The following is a 16,690-nucleotide window of genomic DNA, read 5'->3' on the forward strand; positions in this document are numbered from 1 at the left end:
GCCTGGATTTCTGGGTGATGTTAAATCACCACAAGGGCACAGAGAAGTTGCATAACTTTGTCAGAGCACTGCTGGAAGTGACCTTGGCTGCAGAGCTTGTCATCCTCTTGAGGATCCACTGCCCTCATGAGACCCAGCAGGTCCCCGGTGCTTTGTGCCATTTGTCTGGGACTCTTCCATGTGCTTGTGTACAAGATCAGGCAGGACTTAACAGGTAAAGATGTGCAGTCTGAGGGTCCACATTTGTGAGGTTGACATTGGCTGTTGTCTGCTTTGGGTTTTGTGTTTGTGTAAAGCTGAATGTTTTTTTTAGAGGGGAAGTGAAGTGAGATTTGACTGTCACCATTATCAGTGTTTCTTTGTGTGTCAGTAGCACAAAAGCTTTGGTATGTTAATTGCTATACCACTAAATCCCAAGGAGACAGACTTCCTGGTTCTGCTGCAGTGGAGCTCCATATTGTGGGAAGAGCCTGAATCCAAATCAGCTAACCCACCCCTGATGCAGCAGAGATTTGTAATTCAGACTGGACAGAGATGGTTAAATGTTTGTCAAAGGAAGCTTTGTCTGTCTCCCCCACCTTCTCTTAATTATAGCCTGCTCCCTGTGTTTTTGGTGGTTGCTTGTGTCTTCTTACCTTGCTCTCTTTGCTGTTCATGTTTTACATCACAGCTGTAACCAATTCATCCTTCTACACAAAAAGGTCTTCCCAGCACAGTGGACCAGTTTATACAACTCTCCAGTGCCTTGGTTAAGCAGTTTTGTGAGAAAATAAAGGTAAAAATTAAAATTACAACGTTTCTTTTTTTTTTTTTTTTTTTTTTTTTTTTTTCATTTCAGTGAGGGTCCCATATTTCATTGACTTGAAAAGACCACAGGATCAAGGTTTAAACCACACCTGTAATTATTACTTGCAGCCAGAGGAGGATGTAACCATTGGAGTCTGGTAAGGAATCCAGTTCTGTGCAGTATGTGCCATGCATCTTTATCCTTCTTTTTGTTCTCAGTGTTGCCTATTCATTCTTTTTGCTGTGCATGCTCTCATTTGTGGATGTTTGTATTTTCCTCTGCCAAGTGACCGAGTTCATGTTGAAAAGTATGCAAATCTCTGGGGCTCATCTGAGTTCGGATCAGGAATGCACAAACACAGTCAGACAACCTGTGCATTCAGAGAAACATCAACATTTGGAATCATAAAGGTTACAGGTCTGCATCACTACAAAGATCCTGCCTCCAGATCAGACCAGACCCAAGGAGTTAGACGTTTTGTCATTCAACTCTGATTCATATTTTGTTTTGCAAAATACGCGTGGGGGAAGATAGGAAAACAGATCAAAGTGTTCGGAGTAGGAGGAAGAAAATTCAGTGCATAAAACATATGTAAGATTCAGAGAGTGGGTGAGAACGGAACACACAGTTTACTCTCTTAACAAAACAAGTGACAGTGTCAGAGCTCATTTGTCATTTCTTCCTCACAAAGATGATTTTCTGGTCCCAGGTAGGGACAATTCATTTTAGCTCCTTGTTACCCAGGATCGTGTCAGGTATGGAGGGAAGGGGGTGGGTGTTCCCTTAATACAGCCAGTGATGTTCAATCTGTAAGCTGTAGAATTTGGAGTTTTCAGTTGTGTATGTAACTTGGATGTGTCCTTTAATGCAGTAGAGATTTTGTCTTCACAGGGTGCATAATCTTTAAATGGGATAGAGATATTACAATTACCATTAGGACAGTTCCTTTCCTTTAAGTAAATTTTAGTGAAAGATACGCTTAGAAACTTAAACTTCAGTCTTTCCAGGATAGGCTGACAAACAATGGTTTGATTCTTCACTTGGACAATTAAAATTCTGCCTGTTAAGCTGTTAAATAAGTTTTTATTGCAGTCTTGGTATTTGTATTTTGTTTCCCTTACGAGTGTACCATGTATCTTTACTAAAACACGACTTCCAGCTTGTGGCAATTCAGAGGCTGTCATTTGTCTTGATATTTATGGGAGATGGTCACAAAAGTTTGGAATCTTTCTTTTTAATGCCAGTGCAAGGTCTTGTGTTTGGTGTACATGTGAAATGAAGTCCTCAGCCTGCTTTGTTTGTAAGTTCGCAAAAGTCTTGGGGCAGAACAGTTGAAGAATTTTTGAGCCTCACAGTTACTGAGGCTTTTTACCTCTTCAAGACCTTGGTGTCTGCTGGCTCATGCCAGCAAGTAGAGTTTTTACATTGCTTTCCCCCTGTTTGCCCTCTGAGCTTTACATCTGGGGAGGATTGGTGTGGTAGGTGCAAGCTTGTTTGCCTTTCAGGTGAAAAGGCATGTGAGTACTTAAGTTACTTCTGATGGCTGGAAGCCAGCCACCTTCTCAACAACTGAGATGGTTATGGACATGTACTTGCTTTGTGTTTGTATTCTAATTATCCGTTTTAATTGCCTACTTTCTGTTCCACCAGTTGAATTCTTTCTAGCAGGTCACCTAGATACATTATCTACAGAAGAACAGCTGTGAGTTAAAAATTTCTGGCTCTTGTAGATTGTAACTTTTTCAGCTAAAATGTTCCACCTTGGAGAACCTTGTGCCTGAAAACAAAACACATGATCTTCTGCTCAGACTCTGGGCCCTTCCTTTTCCTCAGGTTGGCTGTGGAGTCAGATATGTCTCTTAATCACTGAACATTCTTTCCAAGCCCAACTGCTTTTGATTATTCTGAACATCTGCTGACCTAGTGGTGAATCTTGTTGATGGTATATAAGTATGTTAATTGAAGCAATTAAATTCCATAAAAGCTGAGGAATTGCGATTCTTTCGCCAGAGCAGCAGGACGTTCAGTAATTGTGCCATTGAAGTTTGGTGCCTTGCACAGCCCTAAGTTTTGAAGGCAGTGGTGATGGAGGTGAAAACTGTAGCCACTGCCTTTTAAATTTGGCCATTTGTCAGCTAATCAGGACACTTTTATGAAAATGTGTGTGAGGTGTGTAATCCTGAGGGAAGGAGCTGATCAGAAAATCTCGGAATTCAAGTGGCAGGCACTCCAGTGTTGAGTAGCAGCAGGACAGTGTAGATTTTCCTTCTGTACACAGGCACACGGTCCCTGCAGCCTTATGGAAGAATGCCCGAGGGAAGGACCAGCTGTGGTTTGAAGAGGCTTTGGGCTCCAGCCATCCCGTAATCCTTTACCTGCACGGCAATGCGGGAACAAGGTGAGGCACAAAACACTGATGGCTTTGTTTCAGGATGTGTTTTCCTGGCTTGTCACAGCTGCAGCATGTTAAGAAAGATGGAAAAAAACTCCTTAGGGCCTGTAGTGATAGGACAAGGGATAGTGATTTTAAACTAAAAGAGGGCCAGTTTAGATCAGATATAAAAAAGAAATTGTTTACCATGAGGGTGGTGGTCAAACACTGGAACAGGTTGCCCAAAGAGGTGGTAGTTGCCCCATCCCTGGAAACATTCGAGGTCAGGCTGGATGGGGCTCTGAGCAAACTGATCTAGTTGAAGATGTCCCTGCTTATTGCAGGGGATTTAGACTAGATGGCTTTTAAAGGGCTCTTCCACCCCAAACTATTTTATGACTAAAACCAAAATAAAATTTACTCCTTTTAAAAGAAGGCACATATGTTTTATGAAATGATCCCTCTCCATTTATTGAGTGTGGGAATAGATCTATTGCAGTTATCAGAGATAGCTGATATTATAGTTTACCTTGTATCCTCTGCTAGAAGCCAGGAGGCTGTGACCCTTCCTAAATCAGGTGATGAGAAGTATTTCTTTTCAGTGTAGTAGTCTCTCAACTGAGACATGGGATGGTATTAGTGCTTCTGTATATGTGACTCCCAGGCATTAAATAAACCTTCCAGTTCCTTTTGTGAGTTTATTTTAGTAGTTAACACATTCTGAGGAAGGAAAATCTGAAGGAAAGAGGAAGGTCATGTGCTGATCTTGTTTCATTATTACATCTGTCCAGGACACTTGTCTGGACCAGGAGCACTTCTAAAATTTGTAATTTTATAGTTGACTCTGTATTGGCTAAAGCAGTAGGTCAGTTCTCTGTACTTTGTTGCTGGATGCTGAAAACCATTAATGCAGCATGAAGATATTTCTCAGGATCATGTTCTTCCTGCCACATCTCCACATGTTACAGTGCTTTTATTAATCTATTAGAACATGGTCTTTCCCCTTACAAACAGGCATTTCACAAAAGAGTATCAACCCTTCTGAATTTTGAGTGCATGTTTTTTCTTGATGGCACATTATTTTGAAGCTGATGTCTGCCCATAGATTGCAAAAGCAGAAGAATTGCAGGAAAACAAGTTCCATGATGTAAAGAAACTGTTTTAGCTGTGCTGCTAGTGAAGGTTTGCTAGCCTCTAGATCACAACATTTTTCACCCAAATTCTTGTCTCAGCAGCGTGCTTTTCTTGGTACAAGGGCGTGGTATGGAAGATGTGTGCTGCGACCCAGGAAATGCATGAACAGATGGTTCTTTTGCAAACTGCCCTTGCCTCCTTGTGCTGATGCATGGCAAAGTTTAATCAAATTGGAGCATTATTTTGCCAGTACTTCTCCACTTGGTTCTTTGCCTTTATTGGGTGTAGCAAATGATACTAAGGGAAGCTATTCTGCAGCTTAATGGTGGCCATTTGGGACCAGTATCTCTGCTGTGTGCATATTGATAAAATTTCCTTCTCAAATCCCCCAAGTGCTGCTGAGATAAAGGACTGAACTAGGGATCAATTACATATTTCACATTTCACTCTGTGCACTGGAGGAGCTGGAGGTATCTTGGCTTTGCCATTTGAGATTTAATGTGTATCGCTGTATGTTTGTTTCTGTGCTGCCCATTCAGTCACTTGTCCAAGGGCTGCTTTACTGCTGCAGGCTGCATTAACCATGAGTAAAAGGCACTGCCTTGGCTTCCTGGTTTGACCTGAGTGATCTGGGGCTGAGGCAAAAATGTTATGCGTACTTGATCACCTCAGAAAAAATTCCTCTGTTACACTTCAAGGAAAGCATGAAAAAGCACAAACATGTGCATGTGAAAGGTGACTTTTCAAGCAAGTGGATCATCATCTTCAGGCTTGTATGATACAAAATGACTTACAAGCAACCCCTTGCATTTTGCCCTGAGTGTTTTTGACTGCATTAGGTATTTTGTAAGCACAGTTGGAGCTGACAGCTTTTGGCTGGCAAGTGCATGTATCCTTAGAGGGAGATTTGGCATTTTGGTTTAGAGGCTGCACTGACCAAGCCAGTCATAATATGAAAATTTTAGAGTTTTCATGAGTGAGGTTTACTCTAATACCAATACTAGATTAGAGTTTGGGTGTGGATTAGCCATGTCATGTTGTGCCTGTATTTTACGGTATGTAATGGCGCCTTCACGTTCCTTTCCATTGTCTAGGTTTCAGTTTATATTTATAAACCCCCCCTCCCAAACATTAAGCAGCTTCTTCCCCTGGACTGACTTACAGTGTTCAGCTGTGCTTTTCTCTGCTCACTGTTTTGAACATGTCCTTTCTTTCCCTGAGCTTGGAGGCAGGTGAGACAATCTAAGTGCCACCTGCTTGGCTTAATGTCATGATTTCTGCTGGGGGCATCACACTTTGGAGAGTCAGGGCTACTGGCTGGGGCAGCACTTGTGGCAAGAGCTCAGGGTATGCAGAGCCAAAAGGGACAGGCTGTTCTGGATGTATTACAGGCTTTGGAAAAGGCAGATAGCAGGGTGAGTTGAAAAGTTCATTTTTTCTTGCTGTGAGGCGAGATTTACATGGAGAAGTTGACTTCAAAATTATGTCCTGCATAGCTCAACAAAGCCTGGCTGTCTCCTCAAAGCCTGTGACAAAGCAGTTATGGTGTTTCTTATGTTTGGCATGTTTTTGTTAGATTGCCTGAGGCAATTGGGAAATATGTTTCTGGAAACTTAAATGCTCACATGTGGTTGGTTTGGGGCTTTTTTTCTTGTTTCTTTTTGTTTTGTGGGTTTGTCTTATGGTTTGTTTGGTTTTTTTTTTTTTCCTCTCCTTTTCTCTTCATCAATCACTCTTGCCAGAGGAGGGGATCACCGGGTGGAGCTCTACAAGGTAAGTGGCTGCCTGTGGTGTCCAAACAACTGCATTAACACATCAGATGTGCACAGAGTTGAGAAGACTGCTCCTAACAGTCCACTGCCAACAGGCACAGGCCTTGGGGCTCTCAGTGTCCTTTAAATAGGCAGCCTGTATGGAAAAAAGGGATCTGTAAGCTGTGAGCACACTTCTCCCATCTTCAAAGGTGTTTGAAGGGTCTTTTATTTGCTGTTGTTAACTGCCAGCTCCAAGTGAGCTAACCAACACCGTTTCTGGGAAAAATCTAAAGTTTTATTTAATTACAGCCCCAATTTGATTGATTAACTGGATTTCTCTTTTACTCATGGCATGTGTGTGAATGGTGCCATCTCAAGTGCAGAAGGTTTGTAGAAAACCCAATGAATTTCCCAACTGCAGTATTACGGTGTGAGTTATGTGAGAACAGACAGCCTCAGTTGCTTTGAGTGTTTAGTCTAATGACTTTTGGGGTAATTTATTTTATTAAACTCTCTTTTGGCTGAAATTCTCACACACAGTTTCTTGGTCTCATATCACATGTTTCTAAAAGAGCCAGAATTGTTTTTGTGGTTCATTTCAGAGAGGTCTGTTTTTTCTTCTCTTTATAATTTGTGTCAGTGTTGGCACTCATAAAGCTTTATTGCATGCAATGCAAGATCCCCTGCTGCAAAGCCTTTTAAATTCAGATTGCTTAGAAAATAGTGTTTAGCAACCCCAAGGAGGCAGGTGATACTTAATTTCCTTTAAGAAAAAGAAGACGAGCTAAGTTGCAGAAAATTGGTTGAGGAGACTGTCATGTATGGTGATCTATTTTTGTCATTTTTCTGGGAACCAGCCTGTGCTGCGATGCATTTTGTGCTGGCCAAGACAGCCAGAGGAGTTGGTTTTGATTCTGATGGACACGAGTAGCAGTGCTTCAGAATATTCACAGGCTTGGTGTGTTTCTGTGTGTACATGTACAGAGAACACAGTTTACCAAAACCCAAGCTTTCTGTTCCTGGCTCTGGTATTCTTTGCTTCTGAGAACATCCAGGCAAGCTGCTTAGTTTGTCTTTTTCAGTCAGTTACTCACATGGGAACACACACTTGGGCAGAACCACTCCAGAAACTCCATGTTTGTGTTTATTCCAGCAGGATGAACCAGTTTGGGATGCTGTCCTTTTTGCTGGTGCTTTTAATAAGCCTTCAATGCAGTCAGCACATAGCAAACATGTGTAGAAGACAGGTGAACTCTCAACAGATTAAATAATTTTTAATGGCTTGGAAAAGGCGAGATTGTTTATGATATCTTAGCAGTAAAATCACGTTGTAAAGCGAAACTCCAGATTTGTCACAAAGAAACTTTGTGTTCTGCATGTCCAGTCAGGGAATCCAATGTGTAAGTGAATATATAAAAATGTCATGTAGTGATTCCATTGGAGACAGCTGTCCTGCAACACCTAATTTGTTAATTAATATTTTACCTGATTATTCTGCTGTTATGTAGGCTGCAGTGGTGTTGTATGTACAACACAACTACACCTCTGTGCTGTTGGCACAGTTATTTGCGGGAGGACGTTGAAGAAACAGTAACTTGTGAACGTATATCCCAGAGTGGAGCTATGGCATATTTAATACCTGTGCTGTAAAGGGCATTTGCCCTGGAAGTGCACACAGGGTGGACCTTGTCACCTCCAGTGGAACCCCTGTGAAGGGTTTAGAGCCCAAGAAAGAGGAATTGGAATTGCTTGAAGAGACCTGAATAGCAAAAAGCAAAGGAGCTATGAGTGACTTTGAGGTTGTTGCAGTTGCATCTGCTAATAGAAATTGCAAACAACTTAAATGGCATTAAAAGCTCAACTAAATGCTGCAAGGGTGAGCATGATGTCACATGTTGTTCTTACTGGGGTGCCAGCAAGCAATGGGGTAAACTGTGGGATACATACATGAAGTTACTGTCTTTCCATCTTCAGGCCACCGTTTAGGTTCTGGTGGGACAGTGGAAGTGCTCTCTGCCTTCCCAGTCAGGTGCCAGTTGTCTGTGTAAGCTCCACTTGACACTGTGTGCCCCAAAGCGGTTGTGAAATGTTTAATTGTTTATAAATCTACCCAATATATGTAATCTCTTAAAATTGTGCTACAAGTAATGCTCAGCTGACAGGTGTCATTTCATTTGTTGGCTATAATAGTCCCAGTCCCACTAGAAATGGTGTTGGTTTTATATTTCCTCTTTAGAGTATAGTATAGTACTAATATTGCTTTTTTTTAAAAAATCATGTGTCATACACAGACCACAAGAGCAACATTTTAATCCTTTTGTAACTTTTTGTTGATTATCTACTGCAGACCTGTTAGGTTCATATCAAGCAACGGTAGCTTGGAATGCTTGTATTATTTTTACCAAGGCACTTACTCCAAGCAAGTTGATCTAACACTGAGTGTTTTTACTTGCTTTTAACAGATTTTGTTAGGATTACCATTGGTTATAACATAAATCTCCATAATAGAGCAATTGTACATATTTGATCTCTACATTTAGGCCTTCTGAAATGGGCTCCTATATGTTATGCTTACATTTATGCTAATTCGAGTAATATAATTGGAGCAGTTGTACTCTTTCAGTGGAAAACATGAAAATCTTTGCAGAGGAAACAGTAGGATATTTGCAGATCTTAAGGTCAAAGCTGTTAAAGGGATAATCAACATCTTAGGTAGCCTGATATGAGGTCTAGGAAACAAACAGAGTAAAACCAGTGGGCTGAGATGATTAGTGTTTGGAAAGCTCTGTGCCTGCTACATTGAAAAGCTGTGAATTGGTCCTTTAGCATGTCAATAATGTTATAAAATGAATCCCTGCATCCCTGATGCAAGAGCATGGCTGGTGTGCAAGTCTCTGTAATGGGTTTCTGAGTTTCTCTGCCTTCCAGGTTCTCAGCTCCCTCGGGTACCATGTGGTGACATTTGACTATCGAGGTACGTGGGCTTCTTTTATGAACAATTGCTGCCTGCTAATTAGGTGTGGTTATTGCTTCTCTTTTCCCCCCTCATGGGTATCGAAAGAATTTCCAGAAATTTCTTTCTAGTGCCTTCATGTGTAGCACTGCTTCGTGCTGTCCAGCTGGGTGGACTCTGGCTCCTGTCTGTCCTCAAGCACAGGGCTTGTAGATGGGGGAGCTAAGGAGCAGAGAGTGAGCCAGGCACACAGGCTGTCACAGCATCCACTTAAGGCACCCTCCAGGTGCACTTATGGAAGCTGATGGGCTTGCCTGGGTGTAGTCCTTTTGGATAAGATCTAGTTGACTTTCCTAAGGTCACACAGGGAACTGAACTTGCACTTACTTCCTTTTAAAAGCCCATAGGTGAGATAAGACAGAGTAAATGATTTGCTAACAATACTTGGCAGAAGCCATGACTGCTTTGCACCTCTGCACCAGCAGTCCGGCATCTGCTGCTCTTTTTTTACCTTCTTAGTATTAAGCCATGGCTGCAGTGTAATGCCACTATAGATACAGGAAAGAAATTAATCCATTGCATTTTTATCAAGAAGACATCTGGGAGAGGTTTATTTGTAGGAGCTTGCCCTGTTTTTCAGTCCTGCTGGCAGCTGTTTCTCTGGCTGCTGATTAGGTATCAGATGGGATGTGGGGTGCTGGCTGCTGAGCATACAGTGTGTAGATGTGCTGCAAAAATGATGGAGCCAAAGCAGTCAGGAGGGTGGAAAATTGCTGGAGGGCACTGATTGAACAGCACAAGCTAATGCTGCAACAGTTCTGTGAGACACGGTTGGGCTTTGGCCCTAAGCATCCAATCCTGTACTGGCAGAGACTCACCTCACAAACTGGTTACACGCAGGCAAAAGCAGGAAAGGTTTGGGAGCTGGACTGTTACAGGTGGGTACATGCAAGAACGCTGTTGTAGCAGTGTTTGAGATCCAGTCCTTGATTTTGTTGTTGGCTAAATCCACAAAAACTCCTTGGCAGGCAGCAGTTACCTTGATTAAATGACTGTGGAACCATCAGGGCTTCCAGCCCCAAGTCGTAGAGGTGCACAGTGACGTGAACAGAAAGTGCCCAAGTCCCATCCATGTCCCTTGCAGTTGCAGATGGGCTGCATGGGAAGAGCTGGCTGGCTCTGCTGAGCAGTTTCAGAGATTCTCAGCAGGACTCTTTGTGTTCCAGGCTGGGGTGACTCAATAGGCAGCCCGTCAGAGAGGGGAATGACCTACGACGCCCTTCACGTCTTTGACTGGATAAAAGCACGAAGTGGAGACAACCCTGTCTATATATGGGGACACTCCCTGGGCACAGGGTAAGCATCTAATCTTGGTGGCACTTCTAAAGAAGCAGTTTCTAAAGAACACTGAACACTGACCTTGGGTGAAGGTGCTGTTTGCTGTAATCCCTGGGCTGGCTTGGCTCTTGGCACCTATGGCATAATTTCTGGGGGGTGGCTTTCCCCTTTGCACTGCACAGAGTGGGAAGGGCTACAGTGAATGACTGCAGCAATGGATCTTGAACATTCATTGTCCAGAGGGTTCACGCTAGAAAGACATTTAGAATAATAGATTGTCCTTCAGAGCAGAACATCAGACTTCTCTGGTACTCTGAAGGAGTGTCTCAGACCAGCCACACTTGTGTGTGACTTGTCCTTACAAAAGGTTTTCCTCCTATCCTGGTAAACATGCCATGTGTAATCAGTGCTTGTCCTGCATGACTACACTGCTGGCCACCTCTGACATTTGTGTGGTCATGCCTGGCACAGGGAAGTTCAAGGTGTCAAGTACCTTTGCCTCCATGTTTTTAACTTTCCTGCTTCCTCCCTTTCCATGGCTGTCTGGAGGTGAGTCATGTTCAGCACCAAGTGCTCTTTACCCCTGTGATTGGTGGAGGAGCAGGGGGCAAACACAAGTTACCTTTGAGTTGAGCTGTGTGCAGATAAACTGTAAGACCACAACAGCTGTCCTTGCTGTGAAACACGTGCTGGAACAGGGAAGTATTTCAGGGTAGTGCCTCTTCATTGCTGTGACACTGAAACACCCTGCTTTGTTTGAGAGAAGACAAAGACCTTTTCTTTGGCTCGTCCTCTAAATTTTTTGCCCTGTTCAGAATCCCTTTCTGGGTCAGACCATGCTTGTGATGTTTCCCAACACTTCAGTCAGTGTCCTGAGACTGGTCCCCAGCTGAGTTCTCTGGTGATCGCAGCCAGTCTGGAGTCCAAGGTCTGTGAAACATGCTGTGCTTGGAGGATTCAGCAAATTTGGAAATATCCCTGTCCTGTTAGGGTGATGCATAGGGGAGACCTTGCTGCTTTCTGTCCCAGTTAGGGAAGCTCCTTGCAGTGTAGCCCTGGGATGCTGCACTCCAGCTGCCTGGAACACACCTCCCCCTCTGCCTGTAGCCCTGCATTCCCCTCCTGCTTGCTCAGACCTTGTGATCTGGAGGTGGGAGGCTGTGTCACACAGCTGTGGATGTGCTGGGAGCCTGAGAGCCACCTGAAAGGAGTCCATCCAAGGGGCTGCCTGGTGTGTTGCTTCCTTGGACTTGTTCACTTAAACACAGGCCCCTGATGTCACTTGCGACAGTTGGGTACGTGAGGCCGGTGGGAGCCCAGGTCACTGTGGGCAGGCTGCCAGGACCTCGGGCAGTGTGAGGGATCGACCTTGTGGCTGTTGAGTTGTGCCTGTGCCCCCTCTGGAGCTGCTGCTCTGCAGAGGGCCTGTGCCAATTCAATGCTCGTTCTTCTTTCCAGGGTTGCGACGAATCTGGTGCGGCGCCTTTGCGAGAGAGGTAAGCGTGGCGCGTGGATGCGCTTCCCGGCGGCCGCCGCTGTCCCCGATTCCCGCCGGCGCTTGGGGCCGGGACAGAGCTGTCCTTGGCGCACCGTGGTGGCAGCTGCTCTCATGAGGCAGATGCTGACTTTGCTGGCTGGCTGCACCCCTGCATTTCAGCACATTGCCTTTGGCTTTTCAGAAACGCCCCCGGATGCCCTGATCCTGGAATCTCCATTCACCAACATACGGGAGGAGGCACGGAGTCACCCCTTTTCTGTGGCAAGTAGTCAGTGACTCTCACACTGGTGGCATGGAATTGTGTGCATAGAAATGAGCCTTCAGAAGTGCTGCAGCTGAGCTAACTGCATGACTTGTGGGGCAGTGGGGATATCTGTAAACATCAGGGGTAAAGAACTACACTTGAGACAGCTGCTGGGAGCACAGAATAAGCAATGCCAGAGCCATGTGTCCAGCATGGGAATGAATTGGCTCTGAACTGAGTAGACACACAGTCCAGGCCTCAGATGCAGCCAAGCTGGTGAGGTGCCCTGGGATAAAGCTCTTCCAGGAAGAATTGCCAACAGTCCTGCATGATACCTGGAGACTTTGACCATGCAAGCATCCACAGGGCCTGCTCCTGAGCAGGCTGGTGAGATGGGCCCAAAACAGGGCAGGAAAAATAATGCTGGTGGAAACAGGTGCAATCTCACTGCAAAGAGCACGGTCAGCAGCCAAAGGATGTTATGGGATGGCAGTGGCCTGCCCTGTTAGTGCTGTTTGTATCACTGGCCTGCTGGTGCCTGCCACTAATGCACATTTTTCCTCTCAGATATACAGATACTTCCCTGGGTTTGACTGGTTCTTCCTTGACCCCATCACGACAAGTGGAATTAAATTTGCAAACGATGAGAAGTGAGTTCCCTCTTTGCTGGGGTTTCAGCTGTGGCTGCAGTGAGCCATGGCAAGCATCAAGGAGGATAGACATGAGACTGCACTCTGGCTCTTTTTTGGTGCAGCATTGCTCTTACTGGAGTGATTTCAATTACTCTCACAGCCCCGAGAGCAGCACAGCAGAGCTCTGTCTTTTTTAATTGTTCATTGTAAGGACAGATGCAACAGAGAGAACAGAGACTACTCAGGGATATGCTGATTAGGTTCATGCCATTTATGCTTTTCAAGTGTACCTTACACATTAAACAGTAGCATTGGAACATGGAAGGTTTGGGAATATTCCTTTGCTGTGCATTTGCCACCTTGCCTGTAATCACACTGTCTCCTTTCGCTGAGTCTTTCATTGAAGACCCTGAGCATTTGTGAGTGTCCAGTATTGAAACCAAACCAGACCTTGGTGGGGGGGTGATGATTTACAGTGGAGTGAGCCACTTTTCTCTGGTCTAAGTAGCAAGAAAATTTTATGAGCTTGTCTTTCACTGGTAAATTTTCTATAGATCAAGTGAATGGTGCCCAGATAAGGTTTTAAATTGTAGTAAATAACCCACGGGACACATTTGTCATTACAGTTTTCTTAGAAATGCACGTGTTGGTGTTAGAGAACGATGGGATTGCTCTGGGCCTTTGTGACATTGTTGTCTGTTTTACAGTGTGAAATACATTTCCTGCTCTCTGCTCATCCTTCATGCTGAGGATGATCCAGTGGTACCATTTCACCTGGGAAAAAAGGTACACACGTGGCTCTGCAAACTGATCTGGTGGGAGGAACTGGTGTGGATAGAACAACATCCCAGCCAGGCAAAAAGTCAGTAATAGAAAGGTGTAAAACACACAGCCCAGAGGGACTGCAGATTCTGTGGTGCTGGAGGTGGGAAATCAGTAGTGAAATGAGGCTGGAGCTACCAAAACTGCTCCAGCCAGGGCCCCTCACCCACGCCTGAGGGGGCTGTGGGTCTGGCAGGGGGAGCTGGTTTGGAGTAACACGAGTCCCTCACCTGCTCCCCTTGGGTTCAGCTTTACAACATTGCGGCCACGTCGCGGAGTTTCCGGGACTACAAGGTGCAGTTTGTGCCCTTCCACACAGACCTCGGCTACCGGCACAAGTACATCTACAGGAGTCCAGAGCTACCTCGGATACTGCGGTAACGCCGGGGCGGGGCTGGGCGGGGCTGGGATGGGCTGAGCACCCTTTGCTCTCCACAGTGGGGGAGATACCGGGGCTGGCTTAGCACAGGAGTCAGAGCTCTCCACCTCCTTGCAAAGCAGGTTTTGGGAAGGGGAGCCACAGAAATCTGGGAGCACTTTCTGGGTCATCTCTGCTGTGAGCTGGATGCTCTGGAGGAGCTGTTGCAGAGCAGTTGCTTCAGCTTGGCTCTTTTAGTGGGAGCCACTGATGGATGTGAGAGCAAAGCTCAATGCTCTTCCCTGGAGCTGCAAATGCTTGAGCCATAGTATCTGCCAGGGGAAGACCTGCAGGCTGTAGTGTGCACCAGAGTATAGGAGAGCCGAGTGTCACTGCTTTGTCATTTCCTTTCTAGGGAATTCCTGGGAAAATCTGAACATGAGCATCATCACTGAAGACTGTCTGCTTGTCAGCACAGAGATTTTCATTTCCTTCCTCTCTCTCCTTTTCCTCCCATCTCCCTGTGGGTCAGTCTGCCGTTCTTCCATCCCTGGCACTAGAGGAGGTCAGGGATTCCCGTTCCAGTCCTGATGTGTACCCTTGGCAACTCCAGCTTCTGGCATCAGCATCTGTGACGGCAGAAGGAGGAAGTTGTTGGCTTCTTTTTGGACATGGATGGAGGGGTGGTAAGAGCCCAGGAGCCAGTACTGAACCATGAAAAATGTAAGTGCAGCAAAGCCTCGCCAACCCATCGTGGTACTGCTGAGGACAGATTTCCTAGGACACTGTGTCATGACCAAGGATGTTTCTTTCACTTTTAAACACTGCTGCTGTTTTTGGATCATGTAGAGATTCATTTGTAGGCAAATGGCTTTTGCCATGTCTCCTTACTGCAGTTGTCTTGCTTGAGTTTGAGGTGTTCTTTTTCTAGAAAATACATGTTTTGCCTTTCCAATCAGTGGCTGTAATTACAAATATATGGAGGATCCAGGTAGTGAGAGGTATTTTTATTTAGCTCTTCAGTCACAATGTGCTGCAAGTGTTGGGGTAATTGCACACATTTGGAAATAAAATGAAAGATTTTTTTTTTGTTCTTCCTTTTGAAACATCTATTTAGTGGGAAAGGCTAGTGCCCTTTTATCTTTCCTTAACCCTTTTCCTTCTGAACATCATTTTTTGCTCCCATTCCTGCTATCCTCTGTGGACCTCCTCCTTTTTTACACAAGTACTTCCTAGTAGGATTGGAATGACACATGTATATAACTGCGGACTTGGGTGTTTGATCTCCTCTTCCATGAACAATGCCAGAATGGATGTCTTCCATTACCCCTGTATGTACCCAGACAGCCATGTGCTGCTTTTTGGTGAGAAGGGCAAGGGGTTTTTTTCCTCAACTACTTTTTGACTCCTTGGGTCAGGTTTTCCTGTTCCTGGTGGCAGTGCTGCTCCACTGTAGTTAAAAGCAGACAGTGATACACAGTTTTTGATGCAAAAATAAATCTGGGGTGTCGCTCCCCATCTCTCCCCCCTGCCTTCTGTGTGCTGCCGGTAGCACATCTTAGCCCCTCTGCCAGCCATTGTCCAGGAGGCAGAAGTGGAACTGAGCCTTTCCCACAGGGAGAGCTTCTGGGGATGTCCTTGTCCTGCTTGTGGCTGGAAGGGGGGCTGGTTTATGCTGCTGAAGAGCTCTGCACTGAAAGAGGAGTCACTCACACACTGCCTCACTGGGGTCCTGCCCCTTGTCCATACAGACAGGACCAGGTGCTGTAGGTTTAGTCACGAGTGCTCAAAGGGAATTGTGCTGCCCCAAGGGTCTGGTCAGGGGTGTACAGCATAGTATAAACTGCTCAGCATGCATCAGAGTTATATCTGCAGGCTTATACTAGTTGCAAAAGAGACAGTAGCTTGTTCTTGTACCAAGATTCTTCTGCCATTAGTGCAGTTGTCCCTGAGGTTTCTGACCCCTGATACTCATAAAGTAGCTGTGCCACTTCACTACAAGTGCATCAACCATAATTCATTGTACTGACAGATGAGAAATACTTACCTGGCTCTGGAGGGTAACACACATTCCAGTTAATGCTGCTGCTGGCAGCTGGCTTGGGGCAAAGTGCAGCCTGAGCTGGGGCCTGGCTGGCTGCCTTCCTCCTGGTGGGACAGAGCTGGGAGTCCCGCATGAGAACTGCTGGTGTTGGTGGTCGCAGCACCACCCTTCCTCTTAGCAGGCCAGTGAAATGCTTGGAAATTTAAACTGAAATGTTTATCTAAAAGTGGTGTAGTTTTAATAAAGGCATTGACTGCTGATCACTTTAGCTTTACCAGTCTTACCTGGCAGTTTTTGGGACATTTTCCCCACACTGAGCAGGTCAGCTGCGCTGGGGCAGGGCTGCAGTATGGTGGGGTGTGGGAGGTGAGCTGGTGCAGCTGCGACTGGGCAAATCTTTGTGGCTACTGCCAGTTCTGGGGGATTGACTCTCCTGGAGCCCAGAGGGTCTGTGCCCATGGTGTGTGGCTGCAGCTGAGGCTCTGCTCCTCCCCTGGGAGGGGGGAGACAGGAGCTGCCTGTGTGATTTCTAGTTCAGGAGGCCCTGTGTGCCAGTGGCAGGGCAAACCCAGCACTAACCCCCACCCCAGTGCACAGGGTCAGCCTGACATGGGCATGTTACCCCCCATGGTGGTGCCAGCACCCTGCCAGCTGCAGGGGACCATGAAGCCACAGCTGGGGAAGGACAGCAGCGATTCAGGCATCATGGCCTGAACTTGCTGCAACCTGAACCCCGAGATGTGGAGTAGTCACAA

The 16,690-nt window shown here is 45.6% G+C and overlaps 1 protein-coding gene across 1 annotated transcript in view; it reads left to right on the plus strand.

The window, feature by feature from the left end:
- The window catches only part of ABHD12 (abhydrolase domain containing 12, lysophospholipase), a 38,858-nt gene extending 22,649 nt beyond the window's left edge, over window positions 1-16,209 (plus strand). The window contains exons 3-13 of the mRNA XM_032104245.1: window positions 839-944; window positions 3,066-3,185; window positions 6,035-6,065; window positions 8,975-9,020; window positions 10,226-10,355; window positions 11,796-11,833; window positions 12,017-12,096; window positions 12,647-12,729; window positions 13,419-13,497; window positions 13,783-13,910; window positions 14,307-16,209. Coding sequence (XP_031960136.1) covers window positions 839-944; window positions 3,066-3,185; window positions 6,035-6,065; window positions 8,975-9,020; window positions 10,226-10,355; window positions 11,796-11,833; window positions 12,017-12,096; window positions 12,647-12,729; window positions 13,419-13,497; window positions 13,783-13,910; window positions 14,307-14,346 — 881 coding nt within the window. The 3' untranslated portion in view covers window positions 14,347-16,209. The remainder of the gene's footprint in view (window positions 1-838; window positions 945-3,065; window positions 3,186-6,034; window positions 6,066-8,974; window positions 9,021-10,225; window positions 10,356-11,795; window positions 11,834-12,016; window positions 12,097-12,646; window positions 12,730-13,418; window positions 13,498-13,782; window positions 13,911-14,306) is intronic.
- Window positions 16,210-16,690: the final 481 nt, after the last annotated feature.

The sequence above is a fragment of the Corvus moneduloides genome, chromosome 3 (genome assembly GCF_009650955.1).
Source record: "Corvus moneduloides isolate bCorMon1 chromosome 3, bCorMon1.pri, whole genome shotgun sequence".
Taxonomy (NCBI): domain Eukaryota; kingdom Metazoa; phylum Chordata; class Aves; order Passeriformes; family Corvidae; genus Corvus; species Corvus moneduloides.